The sequence below is a fragment of the Mirounga angustirostris genome, unplaced genomic scaffold (genome assembly GCF_029215605.1).
Source record: "Mirounga angustirostris isolate CCGP_5_RB_7025 unplaced genomic scaffold, mMirAng1.0.hap1 SCAF_1, whole genome shotgun sequence".
In the NCBI taxonomy this organism is placed as follows: domain Eukaryota; kingdom Metazoa; phylum Chordata; class Mammalia; order Carnivora; family Phocidae; genus Mirounga; species Mirounga angustirostris.
Window position 1 is genome coordinate 203,713,796 of NW_026991709.1, and position 21,500 is coordinate 203,735,295.

Genomic DNA, 21,500 nt, shown 5'->3' on the forward strand with positions numbered 1-21,500 from the left:
GGAATATACAACACCAAGAGTGAACCCCAGTGTAAATCATGGACTTCGGTTAATAATCATGTGTTGATAGTGGCTCATCTATTGTAACAAATGTACCACGCTAATGCAAGATGTTAATAATGGGGAAAGCATGGGGAGAGGGAGTGGGGGCGTATATAGGAACTCTCTGTACTGTCTGCTCAACATCTCTATAAATCTAAACTGCTCTAAAAAATATAATAACTTACTATATTTAACAAAACTTATTTAGAATTACTTACTTATTATAATATCTAATTAGAGAAAAAACTGAACAGAGCCCTGAACTCCAAACCTATAGGCACAGACCCTGTGCCCTTGCATCGTCCCAGCCCTCACCAGGTGATGACGATCAGAATGTCTGAGACATGGATGCATCTGGTCCCAAGACCCCCAGAGTGAGGGATGCTGTGTGGTCATTGCCACCGCCCCTGCATCCAGAAGGCTCAGCCACAATGATGCATCGTCAATGGCTTCTGTGGAGTTTGGCCAATGGGGACCCTGGATGGAGGGTGGAGGGCACTTCCACTGCCTTTATGGTGATGCCAGGAGGCCCCCTCCCTCGGCGTCGCTGTCCCCTACGCCCTAGGTCTGCACCCTGCCTTGCCAGCTCCCTTCCATACCACGGGCTGCATCGCTGACAACACCTGGTCATGAATTGCTCAGTTTGGACACGCCATCCTTTTCTTTCTGGGAACTGGAGTATAGACGGCTACCGCATAGCTATCAATGGTGTATTCACCAGGTCTTCCCCCCACCCCTACATTCTGATGCTTTCCTATCGGGTGGATCTGGCTGACCTTGAAAGGACTGCCCCTCCCAGGGCTAGCTAACTGTTGAGAGCAAAGGACTTGCCTGTGAGTCTGCCTTACATATGCAAACCAACCATTCCGGAGCCCATACCCCCACCACATCTGTTCTCAGGCTCTCGCACTCCGGGCCACTAGCTCCTGCCCTGATCACCCCAGGGCCAGGGTAGCCCCTACTTCCCAGATCCCCGGAATTATTCAACCGAGCCAATCCTAAGCCTGCAGACCACCGGCTCACCCATTCCTTCCCATGAAAACCACAGCAGAGACTCTGCCCACGTTTCCCCTAATCCAGCTGTCTCCCCACCAGCCCTGGTGCTTCCCAGTGTGGCCCTGCGTGGCTTGCTGAGCAGCGCCCCCAACAATTTTTAGGAAACTGAAAGTGAGTATAACCAACTACGTTCTCAAGGGCAGTGGTCTCACCAGAACTGAACGAGAATAAAACCCATGCGTTAAGGCAGAGGGCCCCTCCTGCCGACGGCCCAGCTCACCTCCAGCACGGGGCCGGCGCCCAGGATGGTCCTCTCGACACCACTGGCGTAGCCCTTCTGGCTCAGTGCGGTGAGGCAGTGGATCAGGAAGTTGGTGCTCTGCGTCTTGCCCGAGCCGCTCTCACCCGAGATCACGATGCACTGATTGACCCGCTTCCGGAGCATGGCGTAGTAGGCCACGTCGGCCAGCGCGAACACGTGCGGCTCCAGCTTGCCCAGCTGCTGGTTCTCGTACATCTTCACGTACTTGGGGTTGTAGATGGGGAGGAACTTGAAGGGATTGACAGCCACCAGGATGCTCCCGGCGTACGTGTAGATCTTCTGCTGCAGGAAGCGGTGCTTGAGGTTCTTGAGGAGGTTCTCCTCGGTCAGCTCGGGGAGGTTGCACAGATCGTCAAAGTCTGCCTGCTGCCGGGGCAGGAGGCCGCGCTCCACCAGGCGCCGGGTGGCCGTGGCCTGGGACACCAGCTGCATGTGCACGTACTTGATGGTGCCATCCGCATTGCGCTCCTGCAGCAGGAAATAATAGCCGTCCTCCTGCGGGTGCTCGTCTTGGGCCCGCCGGGGCCACAGCAGCACGCGGTGCACGGGCGAGTCGTTGGCATCCAGCACCCACTCCTCCCCACCCGTCTCCTTCACCTCCACCAGCACGTAGCACTTGGTGCCATCCAGCTGCAGGCTGGCGATGGCATCCTGGATGACATCGGAAGTGGTGCTGTCCTTGGTGGCGGTCACGCAGCACGAGGCCCGGCTCTCGCTGGTGGCCAGCTGCGGGTAGATGTGCAGGTGGTAGGCTGCCTGCCCCCCGCGGCCGGAGCTGCCTGCCTCGTTCACACTCATCCTGCCGGCGGCCTGGCCTCAGCATGCCTCCCGGGCTCGGGGCGCACGTCCTGGAGCTGGAAGGGAGGTGACGGCATGGTCAGAGTGGTGGGGGTGGTGGTGGGGGGGAACGGCACTGACACCCACCCCTCGGCCAGAAGGAAATCCCCTGCCCCTAACAGAGCTCTCTCCAAAAGCAAGAGAGGCAGAGGAGCCTTTAAGGACATTAAGCCTGTCCTTAAATGTGCCCCAACGTAAGGTTTGTGACTCTTGCAGAGTGACATCATCAGACCTTCTGCCCCGCAAGACCAGACTCATCCCCTGGAGTTTGCTCCATCCCAACCCCTGTTCTTGCCCCCCAACCCCCCCCGCCACGGTCAGCCTCTTAAGACTTTGAAGTCCAATGGGCATGACCATCTCTTGGTCAAGGCCTTCCCAACCCACATCCTTACATCCCTCCTGGCCTCCTCTCTCTGACAAAACCTCGCCCAGCAGCTCCCCAAGCTCCCCCGTGGGCCTTGGTTATGTCCCCAAAACACACGAGGGGCAGAGGAGGCATGTTGGGTTGAGCAAGACTAAACCTGCCCTGAAAATCAGGGATTCTGAAACTCCATGGGGGAGGACTTTGTCAGGGAGAGCCCCCAAAAACTCATTTGAGAGGACTGCTCAGAGGTGCCTTTGCTTCTAGAACCCACGACCTCATTCTAATCATGACAAGACCATCAGACAGACCCACACCAAGGGCATCCTACTGGACACCTGGCCAGTCTTCGCCAAGATTGCCAAGGTCTTAAGCAGCACAGAAAGACCGACAGGAGAAGACTGGGAGGCGTGACAATTAAATCCAATGGGGTTCCCTGGATGGGGTCCTCAACTGGAGAGAGAACATGAATGGAAGAAATGGTGACATCCACATAACATCAGGAGGCTGGTTAAGAGCAGCGTACCGATGTCCATCTCTTAGTTGTACAAACATGCCCTGATAAGGTAAGGTGTTTATAAGATCTAAGATTTGGGGAAGCTAGGGGACGGCTATAGGGGATCTGTGCTGTCTTTGCAACTTTCTGTGGATCTAAAATGACTCCGACATACAAAGTTTATTTTAAAAAAATGCATTTGCTTTTTTTTTTTAAGATTTTATTTATTTATTATTTGAGAGAGTGAGAATGAGAACAAGAGAGAGCACGAGAGGGGGGAGGGTCAGAGAGAGAAGCAGACTCCCCGCTGAGCAGGGAGTCCGATATGGGACTCGATCCCGGGACTCCAGGATCATGACCTGAGCCGAAGGCAGTCGCTTAACCAACTGAGCCACCCAGGTGCCCAATGCATTTGCTTTTTTTTTTAAACTTTTTTTTTTTTTTTGAGAGAGAGAGAGAACGAGAGAGAGAGCATGGGGGGGGGGTCAGAGAGAGAAGCAGACTTCCCGCTGAGCAGGAAGCCCGATGTGGGACTCGATCCAGGGACTCCAGGATCATGACCTGAGCCGAAGGCAGTCGCTTAACCCACCGAGCCACCCAGGCGCCCAATGCATTTGCCTTTTAAGACACTGAAGGAAAAAGAGAAAATGCTGCTAATGCTGCCAACAGTTCATTTTGCGTCTTGGAGTCAGAGACACAAATGCAGTATGGGTCCTATGTGGGCCACCTATGCGCAGCTGAGGATACAAGGATGAACCAGACCTTGGTTCAAAGCCCAGCAGGAGCAGCTGGTATGCAAACAAATGTGAGAGTGTGTCAACCACACAAACGAGAGCCAGAGAAGGCTTTAGGAGAGTGGCAACATCTAAGAGGGGTTCTGAAGGAAGAAGAGGAGTTCGTTCAACCGGAAGGCGGAAAGGAGGGAGGAAGATAGGGAAGGCCCACCCCTTGTTTTTGTAAATAAGGTTTTATTGGAATGTAGCCCATTTGTTTACGTATCATCTCTGGTTTCTTTTGTTATAACAGCAGAACTGACTAGTTGTGACAGATTGTAACCTTAAGGCCTGGAAAGCCAAACGTACTTATTTTCCAGTCCTTTACAGAAAAAGTTCACTGAAAAAAAAAAAAGTTTGACCTGTACCCTAAACAGAAGCATGACTCGGCAGCAGGAGTGTGAGGGGCCACTAGAGGCTGAGATGCTTCGGATTCTGGGAAACCAAGTCCTGCAGCGGTGTTAGGAGGGTGGGGGCGCGGGAGGCTGAACAAAACTACCCATAATGAAGCTGTTGTAAGAGTTCCCGTGGACAGGTGCAGGCAGTGGCAACAGGTAGGAAGGTCGGGGGAGGTGGGAATATTTATTTTTTTAAACTTTCGCCTAAATTAAGTAATTTTGGTGTGTTTTCTTCCAGTTTAACAGTTGTTATATACATGTTAACGAAACTCGGATTGTTCTTTATGTGATATGTTGGTACGAGTGAATGTTTCTCCATGTCATAAAATACACAACTGAAACATGATTTTTAATGCCTTCCTGGCATGTCACTGTACACACAAATCGTGAGGCATGTGATCCTTTCTGCTACCAGTGGGCAGCTGGTTTCTGAGTTCTTGGACACACATCTTTATGCACACCTCTGAGCATTTCCTTGAGATTGATTCATTTAGGCGGGATTAGCAGATCAACAGATAAAACGTTGCTAAATGTCTTCATACAGCCACAGGATATGGCAGACATGCTGTATTAGATTACATGGCTCATCCACTTTGGATATAACTTAGGCAATTTCTTTAGAAGTTGGTTATACAACTAGCATGTGACCCAGCAGTTCCCTTCCTAGGAGTTACTCAAGAAAAATGAACATGTCCCTACAGGGATAGTACACGAATGTTCTTTGTGGCATTGTTTCTAAGACCTCCGCACCGGAAACAACTCAAATGTGTATTGACCAGCGAATGGATGAACAAACCGGCCACACGATGGAACACTACTCAGCCAGGAGAAGGGACCAACCTCTGATCCTCGCAACAGCATGGAATTGCATGGAACAATCTCAGAATCTGTGTGCTGAGTGAAAGAGGACAAACAAAAACAAAACAAAACATACAGACCCAACAATTCCGCTCCTAGGTATAGACCTAAAAGAACTGAAAATAGGTGTTCAAAGAAATCCTTGTACATGCGTGTTCACAGCAGCACAATTCACAAGAGCCAAAAGGTGGAAACAACCCAAGTGTCTATCAGCTGATAAGTGAATGTAGACTGTGGTTCCTACATGCAATGGAGTATTATTCAGCCATAAAGAGGAACGAAACCCTGACACACACTATAGTATGGATGGACCTCGAAAATGTTGCGTTGAGCGAAAGCAGCCAGACATAAAAGGCCACAAAGTGTAGGATCCCATTTGAACGAAACGTCCAGAACAGGCAAATCCATACAGACAGAAAGCAGATCGGTGGCTGCCAGGGGCTGGGGGAGGGAGATGGAGGGAGTAGGAAGTGACTGCTAATGGAGACAGGGGTTCCTTGTAGGGGATGAAATTGTTCTGCAGCTTGACAGAGATGGAGGCTGCACGACACCAACATTCAACACCACTGAATCCAACACTTTAAAATGGTGAATTCTGTGCTATGTGAATTTCACCCAAGTTTTTTTTCAAGTTTATTTATTTATTTTTAAGTAATCTCTATGTCCAACATGGGATTCCAACTCACGACCCCGAGATCAAGAGTCGTATGTTTTTCCGACTGAGCCAGCCAGGCGGCCTCAACCTCAATAAAGTTTTAAAAACAGTATGCACTGTTGTGTATGGTTCCACGTGTGTAGAATTCTAGAAAATGCAGAGTATAGAGACAAAGTAGATCAGTGGCTGCTTGAGGGAGGGGCAGGCTGGGATGACAAAGGAGCCCAGGGCGACTTGTCGGGTGATGACTATGTTTACTACATTGGTTGTGGTGGTGGGTTCATGAGTGTTCACACGTGTCACGACTCACTAAATTGCACACTTTAAAGAAGTGCAGTTTAAGTGTATCAATTACAGTTAATAAAAAGCTCTTTTTAAAAATTAGGTGGATGGGGCGCCTGGGTGGTTCAGTTGGTTAAACGTCTGCCTTTGGCTAAGGTCATGATCCCAGGGTCCTGGGATGGAGCCCCACATCGGGCTCCCTGCTCAGCGGCAAGTCTGCTTCTCCCTCTCCCTGCCGCTCCCCCTGCTTGTACTATCTCTTTCTCTGTCAAATAAAAAAATAAAATCTTTAAAAAAATAAAAAATAAAAATTACGTGGCTTATGAAAGAACCCAGTCCCCCAGGTGAGCCTCTTTTAAAACTTCTTGCTGTCTTTTCAAAATGTCCAACCCCTGAGCCCCGTCAATGAGTTCCTTGGATGCCGCAGCAGAGAGAGCTGGGAACCCGTTGTCAGGTGTTCAGAGGTGCCAGGTGGTGCTGTCCGCCTGGCTGTCCCCTGACGTAACTAGAACTGATCACAGAACCTTCACGGGCAGCACCGCACAGCTGGGGAAGCTGGACAGTTTATGCTGTTTCCAAGCCAGGTGAGAAATGCAGGGGCCAGAACTGTAGATATGCACCTTCACCACGGCCACTCGAGGGCACGCACATGCTCATGAGCACACGACACGTGCAGACATGGACACACGTGGACGTGTATGCCCTTTTACATGAATACACCCACATTCGTGCACACACACACCAAAGCACAGACACAAACAGGGATGCACGTGCATGCAGTTTCGCGTGAACACACGCGTGCATGCATGCACACACAGGGACATGCGTGCACGCACAGCACTTTAATGTGAACACACGCGTGTGTGCGCGCACACACACATGCACAGAGCCAGGGCTTCAGGCAGAATGGGCCCCTTCTGTGACCTGCACTTGTGGGGACATGGCTGACGTACGTGCACCACAACTTCTGGAGGCGAGATCCGGCTCACAGACTCAGGGTTCTGGGCTGTCTCATGTCCAAGTGCAGGAATGCAGGTGGTGGAAGGGTCGCACAGATGTGCCTGCTTTCTCCTCCCAGCAGACACTGACTGACCTGAGTGAGAAGCCATCAGAGCCCACCAATGTGATCTTGTTCCTGCTCCAAAGACCTCCCTCACTTGCCCTGGCGGGGGCCTGGTCAAACTCAACATGGCCAGCTAGATTCTGTGCCACCCCGCCCTCCAGGGTCAGTCAATCATCAGATCCCCTCGGAGCCCCACAAGGGATGTCTGCAGCTCTGGGCCCCTTGGCGTGGGGTGCAGGAGACAACCCCGTGCTCAGAGACTGGGGGCCATGCGGGCAGTCACAGGACCGGCTGGTGCTTGTCCCACCCCCCTGGCCAGGAGGCAGGAGATAAGACTTACTCAGGGTGGCTGCTGACTATGAGGGCTGTGAGGAGGGGGATAGCCAAAGAGAAGGGGTGGGCAAGACAGAGAGCGTCTGGAGTCCCCTGTAGGAGCCCTTCTCCCCAGGGAGCCCACACTCTCCTTCCCCCCCCTTCCTGAACGGAAGGACGAACGATCCTCCCCTTGAAACAGTTCACGTGCCTTAAAACCAAAGACGCTAATAAACCCTTTTCCCGCCCAGGGTAAAGCCTGGTTTCCTCCTCCCTTCCACATGACTTGGAGCCAGCTCTTCCCACTCCCACCTGTCCCTCAATCCAACATCCCCCCCCCCCATAAAAACCACTGTGCCTCTCCCCAAAGATGCCACCACGCTCCTACCAGTCACATCTGCCGGCCACCGGCCTCTCCTGGTTCTGCTCACTTGCTCTGCAGCCCTGGGGATGCACCTGGATCTGCTCCGGTGCAGGGACTATCCCCCCCCCCACACACCTATCCACTCTGCTGCATGTCCCCAGGGGCCACGCTCCACCTCCAGCCCACCACAGGCCACCTCTCCCAGCCCCAAACACCCAGAAGGCTTGTTCCCTGCTCCCCCTCCCACATCCTCCCTGCCCACATCCTGACTGCTGTCACCGTGTCCCCAGAGCTGCCCTCTCTTCTCACCAATCAGGAGGGCCCCTAGGTAGAACCTCCTGCCTCCATTCTCTGGGCTGCTGCAGGGGAACCCCAGGGAACACTGGTCTAGATGTGCGTGTCCTGGCACAGGGCCCCTCAAAGGCACCCCGTGGCCAGCCCTCAGAGCCCCTGGCCATTGGGCCCAATTAAGCATGGCTACCTCTTGGTCTCTACACTGACTCACTGGAAACGCTCCAGGCCCTCCCTACCCAACCAGGCCCAGGTTCAAAGACCAGACCTTGCAGGCTTCTCCAAGCCCATCAGGGAGAAGCTGTCCAAAGCCCTGACCCACTGTAGAAAGCCTAGTTCTCCTTGACTGGGCTGTGTCCCCATGAGATACCCACCAGGCCTTCACCACAGGCCTGGAGGGCCAGCCACCCCCTCCCACTCCCAGGCACCTTGCCCTCCCTTTCCCTCATCTGCACCCCAGATGGGGGGCCTGCCCCACCCTGCTGCCTCCCCTGGGTACTGTTCTTGTCTCCTCAGGTCAGAACGCCCTCCGAGCCCCTCCACCAGCTCCAGGACAACTCTGCTCTCAATGCAAAATCTTAGGGTGCACTGTCGCCGACGGCAGAAGCACAGAGTTCCCGCTACAGGATCATTTCCCCTACAACATTGGGCTGATCTGATTCCCTCTGCGTTCTCACTGAGAAGCACCCCCCACCCCCATCCATTCTGCCAAAGTGACTTCCCAAGAGACCCACCCAAGGGAGAGGTCTGCCAGGAGTGGTATGAGAGTGCCTGCCTCCCAGCTTCCTTGCTGGCACCAAGTGTTAATATTTTTCTCAACTCACAGCCATCAGTGGGCTCAAAAGAGCATTTACATTCGTTCGACTGTCAGGCGGGCCTTTTAAAAAAATTGTATGTGGTGAGCAACTATTTTTCTGTTTCTGTTAAGTTGTTCATGTCCTTGGGGCGCCTGGGTGGCTCAGTTGGTTAAGCGACTGCCTTCGGCTCAGGTCATGATCCCGGAGTCCTGGGATCGAGTCCCACACCGGGCTCCCAGCTCAGCGGGGAGCCTGCTTCTCCCTCTGACCCTCTCCCCTCTCATGCTGTTTCTCTCGCTCGCTCGCGCTCTAATAAATAAATTAATTAATTAAAAAAAAAAGTTGTTTGTGTCCTTTGCTCATTTTTTCCTGCTTATTGTTTTGGAACAGCTCTTTGTATAGGAAGGGTATTAATGGTTTGTCAGGGTCAAGGGCGATTTGCTTTTACTTATGGTATTTCTGGATACAAATACTGGATTTTCCAGGCAGTCAGATCTGTGGGTGATTTCTTTCATGTCTGCTGCCCATTCCTCTCCCAGGTCTAATTAACACGGAACTAATATTTTTGGTTGACAACCCTCTCCTTCCCCGATTTATTCTTTACATGTACACTCTTATCCATCTGGAAATTATTTTGGTGGTGGAGGAGTTTCCTAGGGCCGCTGTAATAAAGTACTACAAACTGGGTGACTTAAAACAACAGAAATTTCTTGTCTCACATTTCTGGATGAGTCCAAAATCAAGGTGTTGGCAGGCAGGGCTGGCTCCTTCTGGAGGCTCTGAGGGAGAATCCGTCCCATGCTTCCCCCAGCTTCTGGCGGCTGCTGGCAACCCTTGGCGCTCCTTGGCTTATAAATGCATCCTTCTGGGGGCACCTGGGTGGCTCAGTCGTTAAGCATCTGCCTTCGGCTCAGATCATGATCCCAGGGTCCTGGGATGGAGCCCCACATCGGGCTCCCTGCTCCGTGGGAAGCCTGCTTCTCCCTCTCCCACTCCCCCTGCTTGTGTTCCCTCTCTCGCTGTGTCTCTCTCTGTCAAATAAATAAAATCTTTAAAAAAAAAAAAATGCATCCCTCTGACCTCTTCATTCATCATCACATGGTGTCTTTTGTTTCTATGTCTTTTTTTTTTTTTTAAGAATTTATTTATTTGAAAGAGAGAAAGTGAGAAGGCACACAAACAGGGGGAGGGGTCGAGGGCGAGGGAAAAGCAGACTCCCTGCTGAACAGGGAGCCCGATGCGGGACTCGATCCCAGGACCCTCAATCCCAGGACCCTGGGATCATGACCTGAGCCCAAGGAAGACGCTTAACCGACTGAGCCACCCAGGTGCCCCTGTGCCTTCTCTTCTTATAGAGACACCAGTTACTGGATTCAGGATGAGTTCATCTTGAGATCTGTCACTTATCATATCCGCAAAGACCTTATTTCCCATCAAGGTCACAATCTGAGGTTCCAGGTGGACATGAATGTGGGGGAGACATGAGTCAACCCAGTATGGTGTGGGACGTGAAATGGGGATCCAGGTGATCTCTTTCATTAAAGAATCCCCTCCCCTGATCGGGGCATCTCCCAGCTTCTTAAATACAGTATATGAAGTTATCTTATATGAGTGGGTTGCCTTCTGGGCTGTTGATGCCAGCGTGGTGCCATGCTGTTTTGATTATCACAGCTTCAGGGAACATTCTTAAACAATGACCTCTCTCTTGGAGGGGCTAGGCTGTTTTCTCTGGCTTCCAAGCACCGCCTTCCTCAGAGTCTTAACAGAGCCCAAGATCTGGAAGTTAGTCACGCTGTGGCTTTAAGGTCCTGGTCACAAGTGGATGTGAAACCTGTGCCCCAAGAATCCCCAGACTGTGCCCAGAATGAAAGGAAGTAGGTCCGGGGCTGAGGAACTGGGGGCGGCAGGTCCCTGGATGGGGGTGGCAGGGGGACAGCTCGGCCAAGTGGCGACTGCAGGCTGCAGCCGTGCTGGGGGCAGCGGGTCCTGAAAACCTGCATCCTCATCCTTACTCTGAACCATAATGCTGTTCCACCCTCCAACTGACGTTCACCGAAGCACTCACAGCGTGTGAAGGGGATACAAAACCCATCTCCCGACCGACGGGACCTGTCTACCCAGACCTGCATGGGTGAACCGTGTCCTCATCGCCAAATGGAGACCAAGCTGGCAGACTATAAAGCTGCCCAGGGAAAGAGCCAAGAGGCGGAAACAAAATGCCCCATCCGAGGATGAGTGGCTAAATCAAATGGGGTCTATCCATACAGTGGAACATTACTCAGCCATAAAAAGGAACGAAGCCCTGACACAAGCTTGGCCGTGGGTGGACCTTGAGAACACCGTGCTGAGTGAGAGAAGCCCAACGCAGAAGGCCACACAGTGTAAGACTCCATTTACGTGAAACATCCAGAACAGGCAAATGCAGAGAGGCAGAAAGCAATTAGCGGTTGCCGGGGGCTGGGGGGTGGGGGTGGGGGGTGCCTGCTCACGGGGAACGGCATTTCCCTTTGGGGAGAGGGAGCTGTTCCACAACTAGATCAAGGCGGGGGAATCCACTTGATGTTCCTAATGCTAATTCTTAGGTTAGGTGCGTTTTACCCCAGCCAGAGAAATTCCTACTGAAAAAAACCCTGGGAAAGTAAAAGGCTTTTGCAAACACCGCACTTGTATACTTTCGGCCCTTTGAAAATTCAGGGCCTTTGTCTTATATGTTCTTGGAGAAGGGAGGGGCAGGCAAAGCCGGTGGGGGTTGGGGGGAGGGAAGGACACAACCCAAAATTACGCCCTGGGGGTGAGGGGGCAAACGTGAAGGAGCCGTTCTCGAGGCCTGGCCAGGGCGGTGCTCAAAAATGCAAGGTTCTGCCTACCGGCCTGGCGAATAATTCAGAATTCACTGGAAAATAAGGCGGACGGGGGCCTCCAGAAAGTGTAGCGTAGCTGCTTCGTTTATATAAGGCCATAATTTGAATCCACATGTTTGTCAGATGAAATCATTCTCAAGCTAAAAGGAGAAAGCCAGCATTATAGCAGAATCATGTACGAAGCACCACTTAAAATCCTGCGCGCTTCTACTTTCCAACGCACACTTCCTTCAGCCAGGGGAGCCTTTTTAAGAAGAAACGATCACGTAAAACAATCGTAAAGACGGACACGCTGAGGAACAGCCACAAACTCAGCCTATTTCTCAGGTGTGGCAGCTCAGAGCCGGAGGGCAACTGAAGATCTACACGGGGTGATGTGGCCACAAGCCGAGGAACGCCTGGAGCCCCCAGAAGCTGGAAGAGGCAAGGAAGGACCCCCCCACCTCTGGATCCTTTGGAGGGAGCAAATCCCCACCGATGCCTCGATTCTGGACTTCTGGTCTCCAGAACATCGAGAGAATCACTTTCTATTGTTTAAGCCACTGGGTTTGTGGTGCCCATTTATGGCAGCCCCAGGACATGAATCCAAGTGTCCAGAGCAGAAGATACCAGATGCTCTGAGCAAGGCCCTCATCAAGAAGGACCACTGCCTTTCTTCTGCTTTATTTGTGTATCCCCGAGAAGCCCATCCCAAACACCCTTGCATGACTGTCCCTTTCTTCCCTAAATCCTCCCCTCCAAACCTTCCAGTCTGGCCCAACTGGTCTGGGCCCTGGAGATAGCCCCTCCCTCAGGCATGCACAGGGCTGGGGGGTGTGGAGGTGTGGGGGGGGCACGTTCCATTCAAGTCAGCTGCCCTCCGAGGCAGAGAGGCTGATCTTTCTCCCTGGGGTCTGTGACTACCTCCCTGGCCCCCTCTGAAACAGAACAGGTTGTCTTCTTTCAATGTCTCTCTGGTCAACAAAATGTTTCTGTAGCACCCGCCCTGCTCGGGCTGGGGATTGTGGATATGTGGAAGTGAAGGAGGCCAAAGGGGCCTGGCCTTTAGGGAACTTGACGACAAACCAACTCATGAGCAGAGGGGGTACTTCCAATGGCGAGAGCACTGGGGTAAAGGAAAAATCTGGGGTAGTATTCGACCAGTGGTTATCACAGGAGGGCAAGTCTGCGCTGCCCCAGGGGACACCTGCCTCCGGCTAGAGGCTGGAGGCGTTTTGGTTGTCACTGCAGGGGGAGTGGGGGGGCGCCACTGGAGGGAGGAGGCCAGGGATGCTGCTCTACACGCCACAGCGTACAGGATGACCCCCACCACGGAAAATGCCCCGGCCCCCGGATGTCAGCAGCGCTGCCATGGAGACAGAAACTGACCAGGGCAGGGTGGGCGTTCTGGAGGAACCAGGAGGCAGGGAAGTGCTCAGAGAGGACAGTTGCTGAGGCCGGTGCAGGGAGAAGGGGCAGACGAACTGAGCTCTTGGGGAGGGCGGCCGAGGCGAGGGCGGCGAGCGCCAAGGGCAGGGGCAGCTGGAGCTGGCCTCAGAACAAGGGGACCAGTGTGGCCAGCAGGGCCAAGGCTGGAGGGGGAGGGGCCGAGGTCAAGAAGGTCAGACCCTGCCGGGCCTTGTGAACGTGGGACAGAGTTTCAATTTTAAGGCAAGTCTGATGGGGAGCCTGGCTGGTTGGAGGCAGTGAGAACCAGGACAAGAGTGACATCTGGAAGGGGTCAACCAGGTTGTGTGAGGCAGGTGGACCATGGGGGGCTGTTGGTCCACGGCTCCAGCAGGGGTCTGGGACAGTGAGGGAGAAGATTGATGGTGGTCAGGCCAGTGGGACACAGGATGGCTCTGGTTACAGGAGGAAGGCAGACTTGCAAGGCCTTGTGGGTCCACGCTTCAGGTCCTTTCCCAGTGACCAGTGGGCTCCCTCAATGGAGACTCAGAAGTCTCCCAGAGAAGGGGGTCTAGATGGGCGGAAGAGACCCCTTTGGGGAGCCCTCTCCAAATCACACAATCCACCTGCTGTCATGCCCAGGTAGAAAGCCACCTCGAGAACCTCCTGCGGGCAGCCACAGTGACAACACACAAAAGCTGTGCTTGAGACCTTGGCTCACGAAAAACAAGGGAAAGGGGCCCACAGAGCCCCACTGTGCTTTTAAAGGGATCCTCACAGACCTCAGGCAGGGCTCCAAGGAGGCTTCTGTGCCAGCCTGGTCGCAAGGGACAGAGCGGGCCCACTCCTCGGCCGAAGTGCCCAGCATGGGTCAGCCACTCAGGTCCACGGGAACCCCCCCCCCCACCTGGAGGACAAGTCCCCAGGACACCTCGCTTGGGGAGCAAGTCCTGCCTCACTGGCTACCTCACGTCCGGAAGCTGGAACAAAGCAATTGCTCACCTGGCCGTTCCTGAGCTCTCTGCAGATGAGCTGTTATCACCTCAAAATCCACATCGCCTCCCACCGGGGGCCCCCCCTTGGTTCTGGTTTCTTCCACAACATCCCCTTTGCCTCGCCGCACCTGGCGGCCGCCCGCCCCCCCCCCCCCCCCGCCCCCCGCCGCCGGTTTTAACTTCAAAATAGCGTCTCGGTCTGATAAGACTCTTCCTTCTTCTGAATACGACTTACTTGAGGTAGAATCCACATACCACACAGCTCACACGCTCGCAGGGCACGGGGCGGCAGTCTGCGCTGTGTTCAGAGATGCGGGCCCTCACCACCACACCCACTTCAGAATATTCCCCTCTCAGAAAGAGACCCTGGACCCTTTCTTTACCGCTTTGTCCTGCCCACAAGACCCTGAAGCCTATCCTCATTTCCCGTTCCCGCGGAACAGCCTGTGTCACCGGCCCCACTCTGTCCCCCCAACACTTGTGGCCGCAGTGTGGGGTCCTCGGGCCTCAGAGTCGCCTTCTCTCCTTCACCTGTGACCCTGGGCCTCATGGCCTTTACCTGGGCCAGGGCCCCTCCTGGCCACGAAGTCTACCCTCTGGCCTGGCTTCTGCCATAATGATCTGGTTCCACTTTTGGACCCAGTGAGATCTCCCAGGCAGCCCACAGCCCGGGGTTCTGCTTTGTCAACATCTTTGGTGATGGCCACTGAGTGGTTCCCCTCCCAGCTATCCACACATCATCACAGAGGCAGGGGGTAAAAGTGTCCCTGTGGGCCAGCCACAGGCTTGACACATGGTTCTCAGCCCACTCTTCTTGCCCTAGAGCTTAGCATTCTTTCATACCGGCTTTCTCTCCCAGGCCGACTGTGGCCCCAGGGGACATCTGGCAATGACAAGAGACAGTTTGATTGTTCCGACTAGGGGAAGGGGAGCTATACTGGGGTGGGGGTGGGGGAGTGGAGAGAGACAGGAACGCTGCTCAGTATCCTATCCCAGAGAACAGTCCCCACCACAGAGAATGATCTGGCCCTAAATTTCAGCAGTGCTGAGATTGAGAAATACTGTGTTAATTATTTGGGGGAAAAAAAAAAGAGTTAGGTCCCTAGCTCATGTACACATCAGAATAAAAGTCCTGATGAGTTAAATGGTACAACCCAGGGTGATCCCTCCCAGCATCTGTGAGTTACAACCTCTCTCCCTCCCTACTCGGTGCATTTATGTGCGTGCGGCATCCTAGGACCTCAATTAAGTAACAAAATTATAGAACACACAGTCTCTTAGGTCCCATGGAACCCCTAAACCAGTCAATCTGGGGTGACTTTTCTCTAAGGGGCCACTTAACGATATCCCGAGACATTTTTGCCTTTCACGAGTCAGGGGCAGGAGGACCACTACTGGAATCTAGTGGGTGGAGACTGGGGATGCCCGTTCAACACACTGCAACACAGGACAATCCCTGCCACAGATGATGCCCCAGCCCCAGGTGTCACCAATGCCCAGGCTGAGCAACTGTGATTTAAATAAATAAGGAAAGCAATGTTCACACACTTTGAGGGTGTCCCCAGGGCCTCCCAGGCACAGGAGACATCAGCAAGATTCCAAGCCCAAGTTCACCTGACTGCACGATATTTAGAATGAGGGCGCGAGAGAGTGGGTCGGCCTGGCGGCAAGACTGCCCCAGCTGCCGAGGCCTAGAGACATCTTTCAGGCTCTTTTCTCTACCTGGCAGCCCACCCTCAGCTTCTCCATCTTCATCTCCGCTCCTTGCTAAGCCAGCAGCCAGACTCCTATGGGACCGCTGAGGGGAGACTGGCTCTTTGAGGGTCTGTGGGCTGGGCTTGGCTCTGGCACTTTCTTTGTATCTAGTGTCTGATAAACAGCATCTTCACGTGACAGCCGAGGACCCCGGGGATATTCGCAAGCAGTGGCCAGAGACCCTGCTTGCCAGGAAATCAAAGCCCCGGGGGGCATCCCAGAGACCTGAGAAGCTACATCTCAAGTATTGCCCCTCGGCTCCCTCTGGTCCACCTTCCTAGGACGGGATGGAGATGCCCAGAGAAATGAGTGGGTAGATTCAGGGCAAAGCCCCAGCAAGCCTGTCGCAGATGCACTGCTCTGACTTCACTTGTGAGGATGCAGAGGCACCAGCCTCCGAGGGAGATGACCTTGGCTGGGGCTCATCGGGGGAGCTCTCATGTGACCCTCTTCCTCCCCTAACAAGCCCTGTCCGGGTTACAAGCTCGCCTTGGTGCTGGGCACCTCTCAGTGGGCCCGACTCCTGATATCTGCACACCGGATAAAGAGGCGAGGGCCGTTCTGTTCTCTCGGTATCCCTGAAAGCCCACTCTGCACCTGCCTCGTTAACACTTTTCGCTGGATGATTTTCAGATCTTCCAGAAACTTTTTTTGTCCAATCACCTATGGCAGCAGCTGGTCCCGAAGTCATTTTGGTTCATTAACAGAGCCCCTTTTAGATCCCCTTCCTGTGACCATGGCAACGCTGAGGACAGAGACCTCCGTACGCCTAATTATAAACCTTAGCCAGCCCCCAGGCAGACACACACAGTCTCCCAGGCCTGGCTCTAAATACACCCCTTGTAAAGTCACACGAGATCCACTCCCCCCCTGAGCTGGGTCCTTGCTTCTCTACTGTCATCCCAAGTGTAAGGACATGTGCGAGATCTGGAAGATTCCTAACGGGATGCTTCCAAAGTTGATGTGGCCAACTTGCCCACCGCCCTTAAGATGTTTATTTAAGAGTAAGACTAAACAAAATGAACTCTACTGGTGCAACTATTTATCCAAAACTTCTTCACTAAATAAAAATGAAATTTGTCCCTTACTCAATGTTAGGGGCTTAAGCGGGTCTCACCTCACCCGCACTCCCCCATTCATTATGTTGAAGTCCTACCCACCAGCAGCCCAGAATTTGACTGTATTTGGAGAGAGGATCTTTAAAGAGGTGATTCAGTTAAAATGAAGTTATTAGGGTGGGCCTGATCCAACAGGACTGGTGTCCTGACGAGGAGATTCGGACACAGACTCGCACAGAAGGAGGATGATCTTGAAGACAGCTGACTACACACCAAGGAGAGAGGCCATGGAACAGATGCTCCCCTCAGAAGAAACGAGCCCTGCCAACACCTTGATCTTGGACTTCTGGCCTCCAGGTCCACGAGACAATAAATCCCTGATGCTTAAGCTGCGGGGTCTGTGCTTCTTTGTCCCAGTGGCCCTGGGAGACTCCTCCACTCAGCAGCGACAGTAATGCACTGTGGCTGGGTCCCCTCTTACACATACAACCCCGTGGAGCAGGGCAGAGCTGGGTTATAAACGAGTGAGTCAGACCGGACAGCTTATTCATTGCTCCGACTAACCCGCAGGCTGAACCTTTGAATCACTACTTTATTTATCATCGGGCATGGGCTCAGAAAGTCTCGACGAAGAAATGAGTAGAACCCAAGATCATCGGCTGTGTTTCTGAGACATGCCTAATCTCCGAAGCCCGTGCTGGGCCAAAGTGAAAAGAGGTGAAGTGACAGGGCCCGTCGGGGACCCGGTGATGCTCAGACAGAGCCCTTTGTTCTGCAACTCTGTCTGTTCCGGACAAGGGCAGAGAGAAGGGCCTGTCTTGCTCTGCGGGGAGGCCGAGCAGGGGCTGCCGAGCAGAGGCTGCCTGGCACAGTTGGTTGGGGATGCTGGGCACACAAAGGGCTGGTGGATGGGGACTGGTGGGGGAGGGCAATGTCCAGAAGGGGTTGGGCGGCCCCAGAACGTGCTGTTTCCTCCCACGGAGATACAGCAGCAATGTCTTGGTTGGGGAACAAGCAGAGGAGGACGCATGACGAGCAAAAGTTAGACAGTCTGTGCACGAGGAGTGGCCAGCATCTGGAGCCACGAGGGCGAACAGGAGAAGATAATGTGGCTTTAGGAGCCACACTGATCTGGGGCCACCCCCAAAGTAGCTCTCGAGAAGAGAATCTAATACCTCTAATCTCGGAAGAAAAGCAACAATGTGTTCTGAGCCGAGGGACGGTTCCTGCAGAAATCCAGGTCAGTTGTAAGACAAAGAGAAAGACAATGGCATCTGCTGTCCCCGTGAGCGAAGATGGCCCGGGCTCACCTCTTGTTCCTTCTCTGCTGCCCATTCTGGGGGCGTGCTGCCTAACTCCCCCCTCAGTCCTTTTCCAGTGCTGCCTTTTTTTTTTTTTTTTTAAATCAGGACTCTAGATTAAGAACTGACCAGATGGCAGAATTCGGTTGCCGGCCGCTTTGCCCCCATGCCTGCCCTTGGCAGCAGTTGTCTGGGAGCTGACCAAACACCAGAGACCCACTGAGGCAGATGCAGGCCTCGGGCTGTAACCAGATTTCACTACAGAGCGGGGGTTCTTGTGCCCTCAGAGACACAGCCCCATCTGGAGACATTTTTCGTGGTCATGATGCAGGGGGTGTATGCTCTTGGCGTCCAGCGGGTGGAGACCAGGGATTTGCTTGATATCCTGTGGGACGGCCCCCACAGCAAAAAATAACCCAGCCCCAATGTCAATGGTGCTGCAGTTGAGAAACTGTGCTCAATTTGGTCTTTGCCAATTTGAGGTTACTAATAATCCTTCGTGTTTCTGGAAAGCCCAGGGAGCCATCTCTGGCATCGCCGCCTGCCTGAGCCTCAGTTTCCATACTGAGAAAAGAACCAGGACTGCTTGCCACCGGTTGGCAGAATAAAAGAGATGGGTATAAAAGGGTCCATCACAAAGGATGCTCAATAAAGGGCAGGGCAGTGCAGGGATCTGCTCATGCAATTCCCTCTTCCTGGCTTGATTTAACACCTCTGTATCCTTCGAGGCCTGGCTTGGACCTTGCCATCTCTTCCAAGGATACTTGCCAGAATCCCCCAAGCCTTGAAGCTTGCACTGGTCATCCCTCATTCTATCCCACCACATCTGTTGCTGCACTGACCACCCACCGGGCATTTCATTATTCCTGTGGGAGGGAGAGCACTAGAATATCCCCTCCTCTGGGGCAGGAAGGCTCATCTCTGTCACTGGGGCCCAGCCCCCAGCGCTGGAAGGATCAGCCCTTGCTGAATTGAACTCCTGAGCCCACATAAGACACAACTTTGGGGAGCCGAGGAAAGGGAAGTGGTAAATTAACAAGCCTCTGCTGGGGACAGAAAATAGAGCATACAGGCAAACAGAAAGGGGACATTCCTGAGTCTCTACCCTGTCCTCTGAGCCAGAGGCCTGGAACTGAGGGAGAGTCTCACTCAGGGATTTCTGACCAGAAAGGTGTAGCTGAAGCTTTGGGAACAGATATAACGTGCAAAAGCAAACATGGAATTTGTGGAATTTTCCATGCGGAAGATAAAGGAACAGTAAAAAAGGCTGTTTTTGGATACAAACCATACAATGGAAAGCTGAACACAAGTGGGATCACTGCAGTGGGGATTCACTGTATAAAATACGAGGAGGCTGTGTGCGGAGACGCTAAGATTTTCAAGATTGGGTTCTAAAGTTGAGAAATGCTGACTGAAGCCAAGCCATTCATTTTGCAGGTGAAGAAACAGACAAAGAGACTTGACGGAAGTCGGGACCTCCAACATGAGAGCCTGCCTGCCTTCACTCCTGCTACTGGGAGACAAGCACCAGGGCCATGCAACCAGAAGATTCCAGTCCTGTTCATTGGGGGGTATCTTAGCCAGGGCAAGCCCACACTCAATGTCTGTAGGAGGCATAACTTTGGGCTCTGATCACGTGCCCTGGGGCAAGCAAGACCAAAAGCCACCTTCCATAAGGGCCAGAGCATTCTGGAAGTAAAGGAAGAAGTTGTCTGTGTCCCTCTTTATAATCTATCCAGATTCATCTCCTGAACTAGCTATAAACCCAGCCCCAGCCCCCCCCCCCCCAAGCCCTTCTGGCAGATCCTGGACAAGGATTAGGAAAGAAGAGAAATTAATGCGGATTAAAACTATTCCCACTGCTCCTGGATGCCACAGGAGTCTGGAGACTCCAAGACCAGAATACACCTCAGGAAGGTAGGAGCTGGGACCCTCCAACGGCAAGACACGATGTCCCCACCAACTCCTACCCCAGACAAAGAGATGCAGGAGTGGCTTTCTCTTAAAGACCCCTGGCCTACGGAGCACCAGGGCACCAGGGCACCAGGGAAAGAAGGGAGAGCACTCCGACTGCCTGCCCCGTGGCTGTGGGCTGCCCTGCCTCTCCCCGGCTGAGCTCACAGCCGCCGGGGGACAGATTTCCTGTATGTCGTTTTACCCATTTAAGTCCAAGGATGCAACTCCGAGGAGGTGGTGACAGCCTAGCACACGCGGGTGTGTGCACACCCACTCCCTCCCCTCTCAAACCCAGTTCCAGGCCCCAGTGAGGTCTGGAGGCTCCTTCCTTGCTCCCTGGGACTCCCGGCTCCAGCCAGCCCTGTCTTAGGAGGAGAGTGGCGTGGTTTTCAAGTCTGGAATACCATAATACCAGCCCAGAGGGCACTGGGACTCGCCGGGGGTTACCCAGCGGTTGGGGGTGAAGTCAGGAAACAGATAAATCGAGAGGAAGGGGGCCCCAAAATCCCATGGGTTGCACTCCAACGTCTGTACCCTTGTCCTTTCCTCTCCCCCTCAGCATCCCCCTGAACTGGCTCTCGGTTCTCGCCATGAGTTTTCTCCCCCTCTCCCATCCCCCATAGCCCCCTTCCCCATTCCGCCGGCCACACCAGTGGGTTCGGACCTCCAGAATCTGAACACCCACAGAATCTCAGGCGCTTCTCTCCCCCAGGAGCCATTCCTCTACCCCTTCAATCGAGGGCAGATGCCCCCAGGCCGTCCTGTAACTCTCCCCCCAATCGCACCCCGGCTGTCCCCCCACCGGCCTTGCTCCACGTCCCCCGCCTGGGCCTCTCAACCCCGCCTCCTTGCCTTTCCCCCTCCCAGCCCGTTTCCTGCGACCCCCAACTACCACTAAAGCCACGTCCTCTTCAGAAAAGCCGCTCAAAGCCACAAGACCTCACTCTGCATCCGCAAACTCCCTTACCAGGCCCATCCCATCAACTTTCTCCTTAACCGTCCCACTCCCACTCTCGTCTCCGGCAACCCCTTCACGACCCCCAAGCTCGTTCCCGCTCCCTCGACCCCAGCCTTAGCGCCTCCCAACATTAACCCTCAGCTTCGTAGCCTACAAGACAACCCGCCAATGCGAGCTTCGAGAGCAAGCCGCCAACCCGCGGCCGCCGCCACTCACCTGGGCCTCGGCCGCCGCGCGCCGCCGGTCCCGGGCCGGGTCCCCGCCCGGCCGCCCGCCCGACCGCCCACCACTGGTCCGGCCGCTCCGCCCCGCCGCGCCCGCCGCTCCCCCGCGCGCTCCCGCTTCCGGGTTCCGGAGGGGCGGGGCCAGGGCGTGACGCCAGC

General features: G+C 53.9%; 1 protein-coding gene across 13 annotated transcripts in view; it reads right to left on the bottom strand.

Moving 5' to 3' along the window:
• The window catches only part of MYO9B (myosin IXB), an 88,884-nt gene extending 67,409 nt beyond the window's left edge, over window positions 1-21,475 (bottom strand). For 12 of the 13 annotated variants that reach the window (XM_064598170.1, XM_064598153.1, XM_064598158.1 and 9 more), the window contains exons 1-2: window positions 21,334-21,475; window positions 1,319-2,214 (exon numbers count right to left, since the gene is read on the bottom strand). In XM_064598170.1, coding sequence (XP_064454240.1) covers window positions 1,319-2,158 — 840 coding nt within the window. In that variant the 5' untranslated portion in view covers window positions 2,159-2,214; window positions 21,334-21,475. Of the gene's footprint in view, window positions 1-1,318; window positions 2,215-6,973; window positions 7,104-21,333 lie in introns of those variants that run through there. The other variant, XM_064598134.1, reaches the window with a different exon arrangement.
• Window positions 21,476-21,500: the final 25 nt, after the last annotated feature.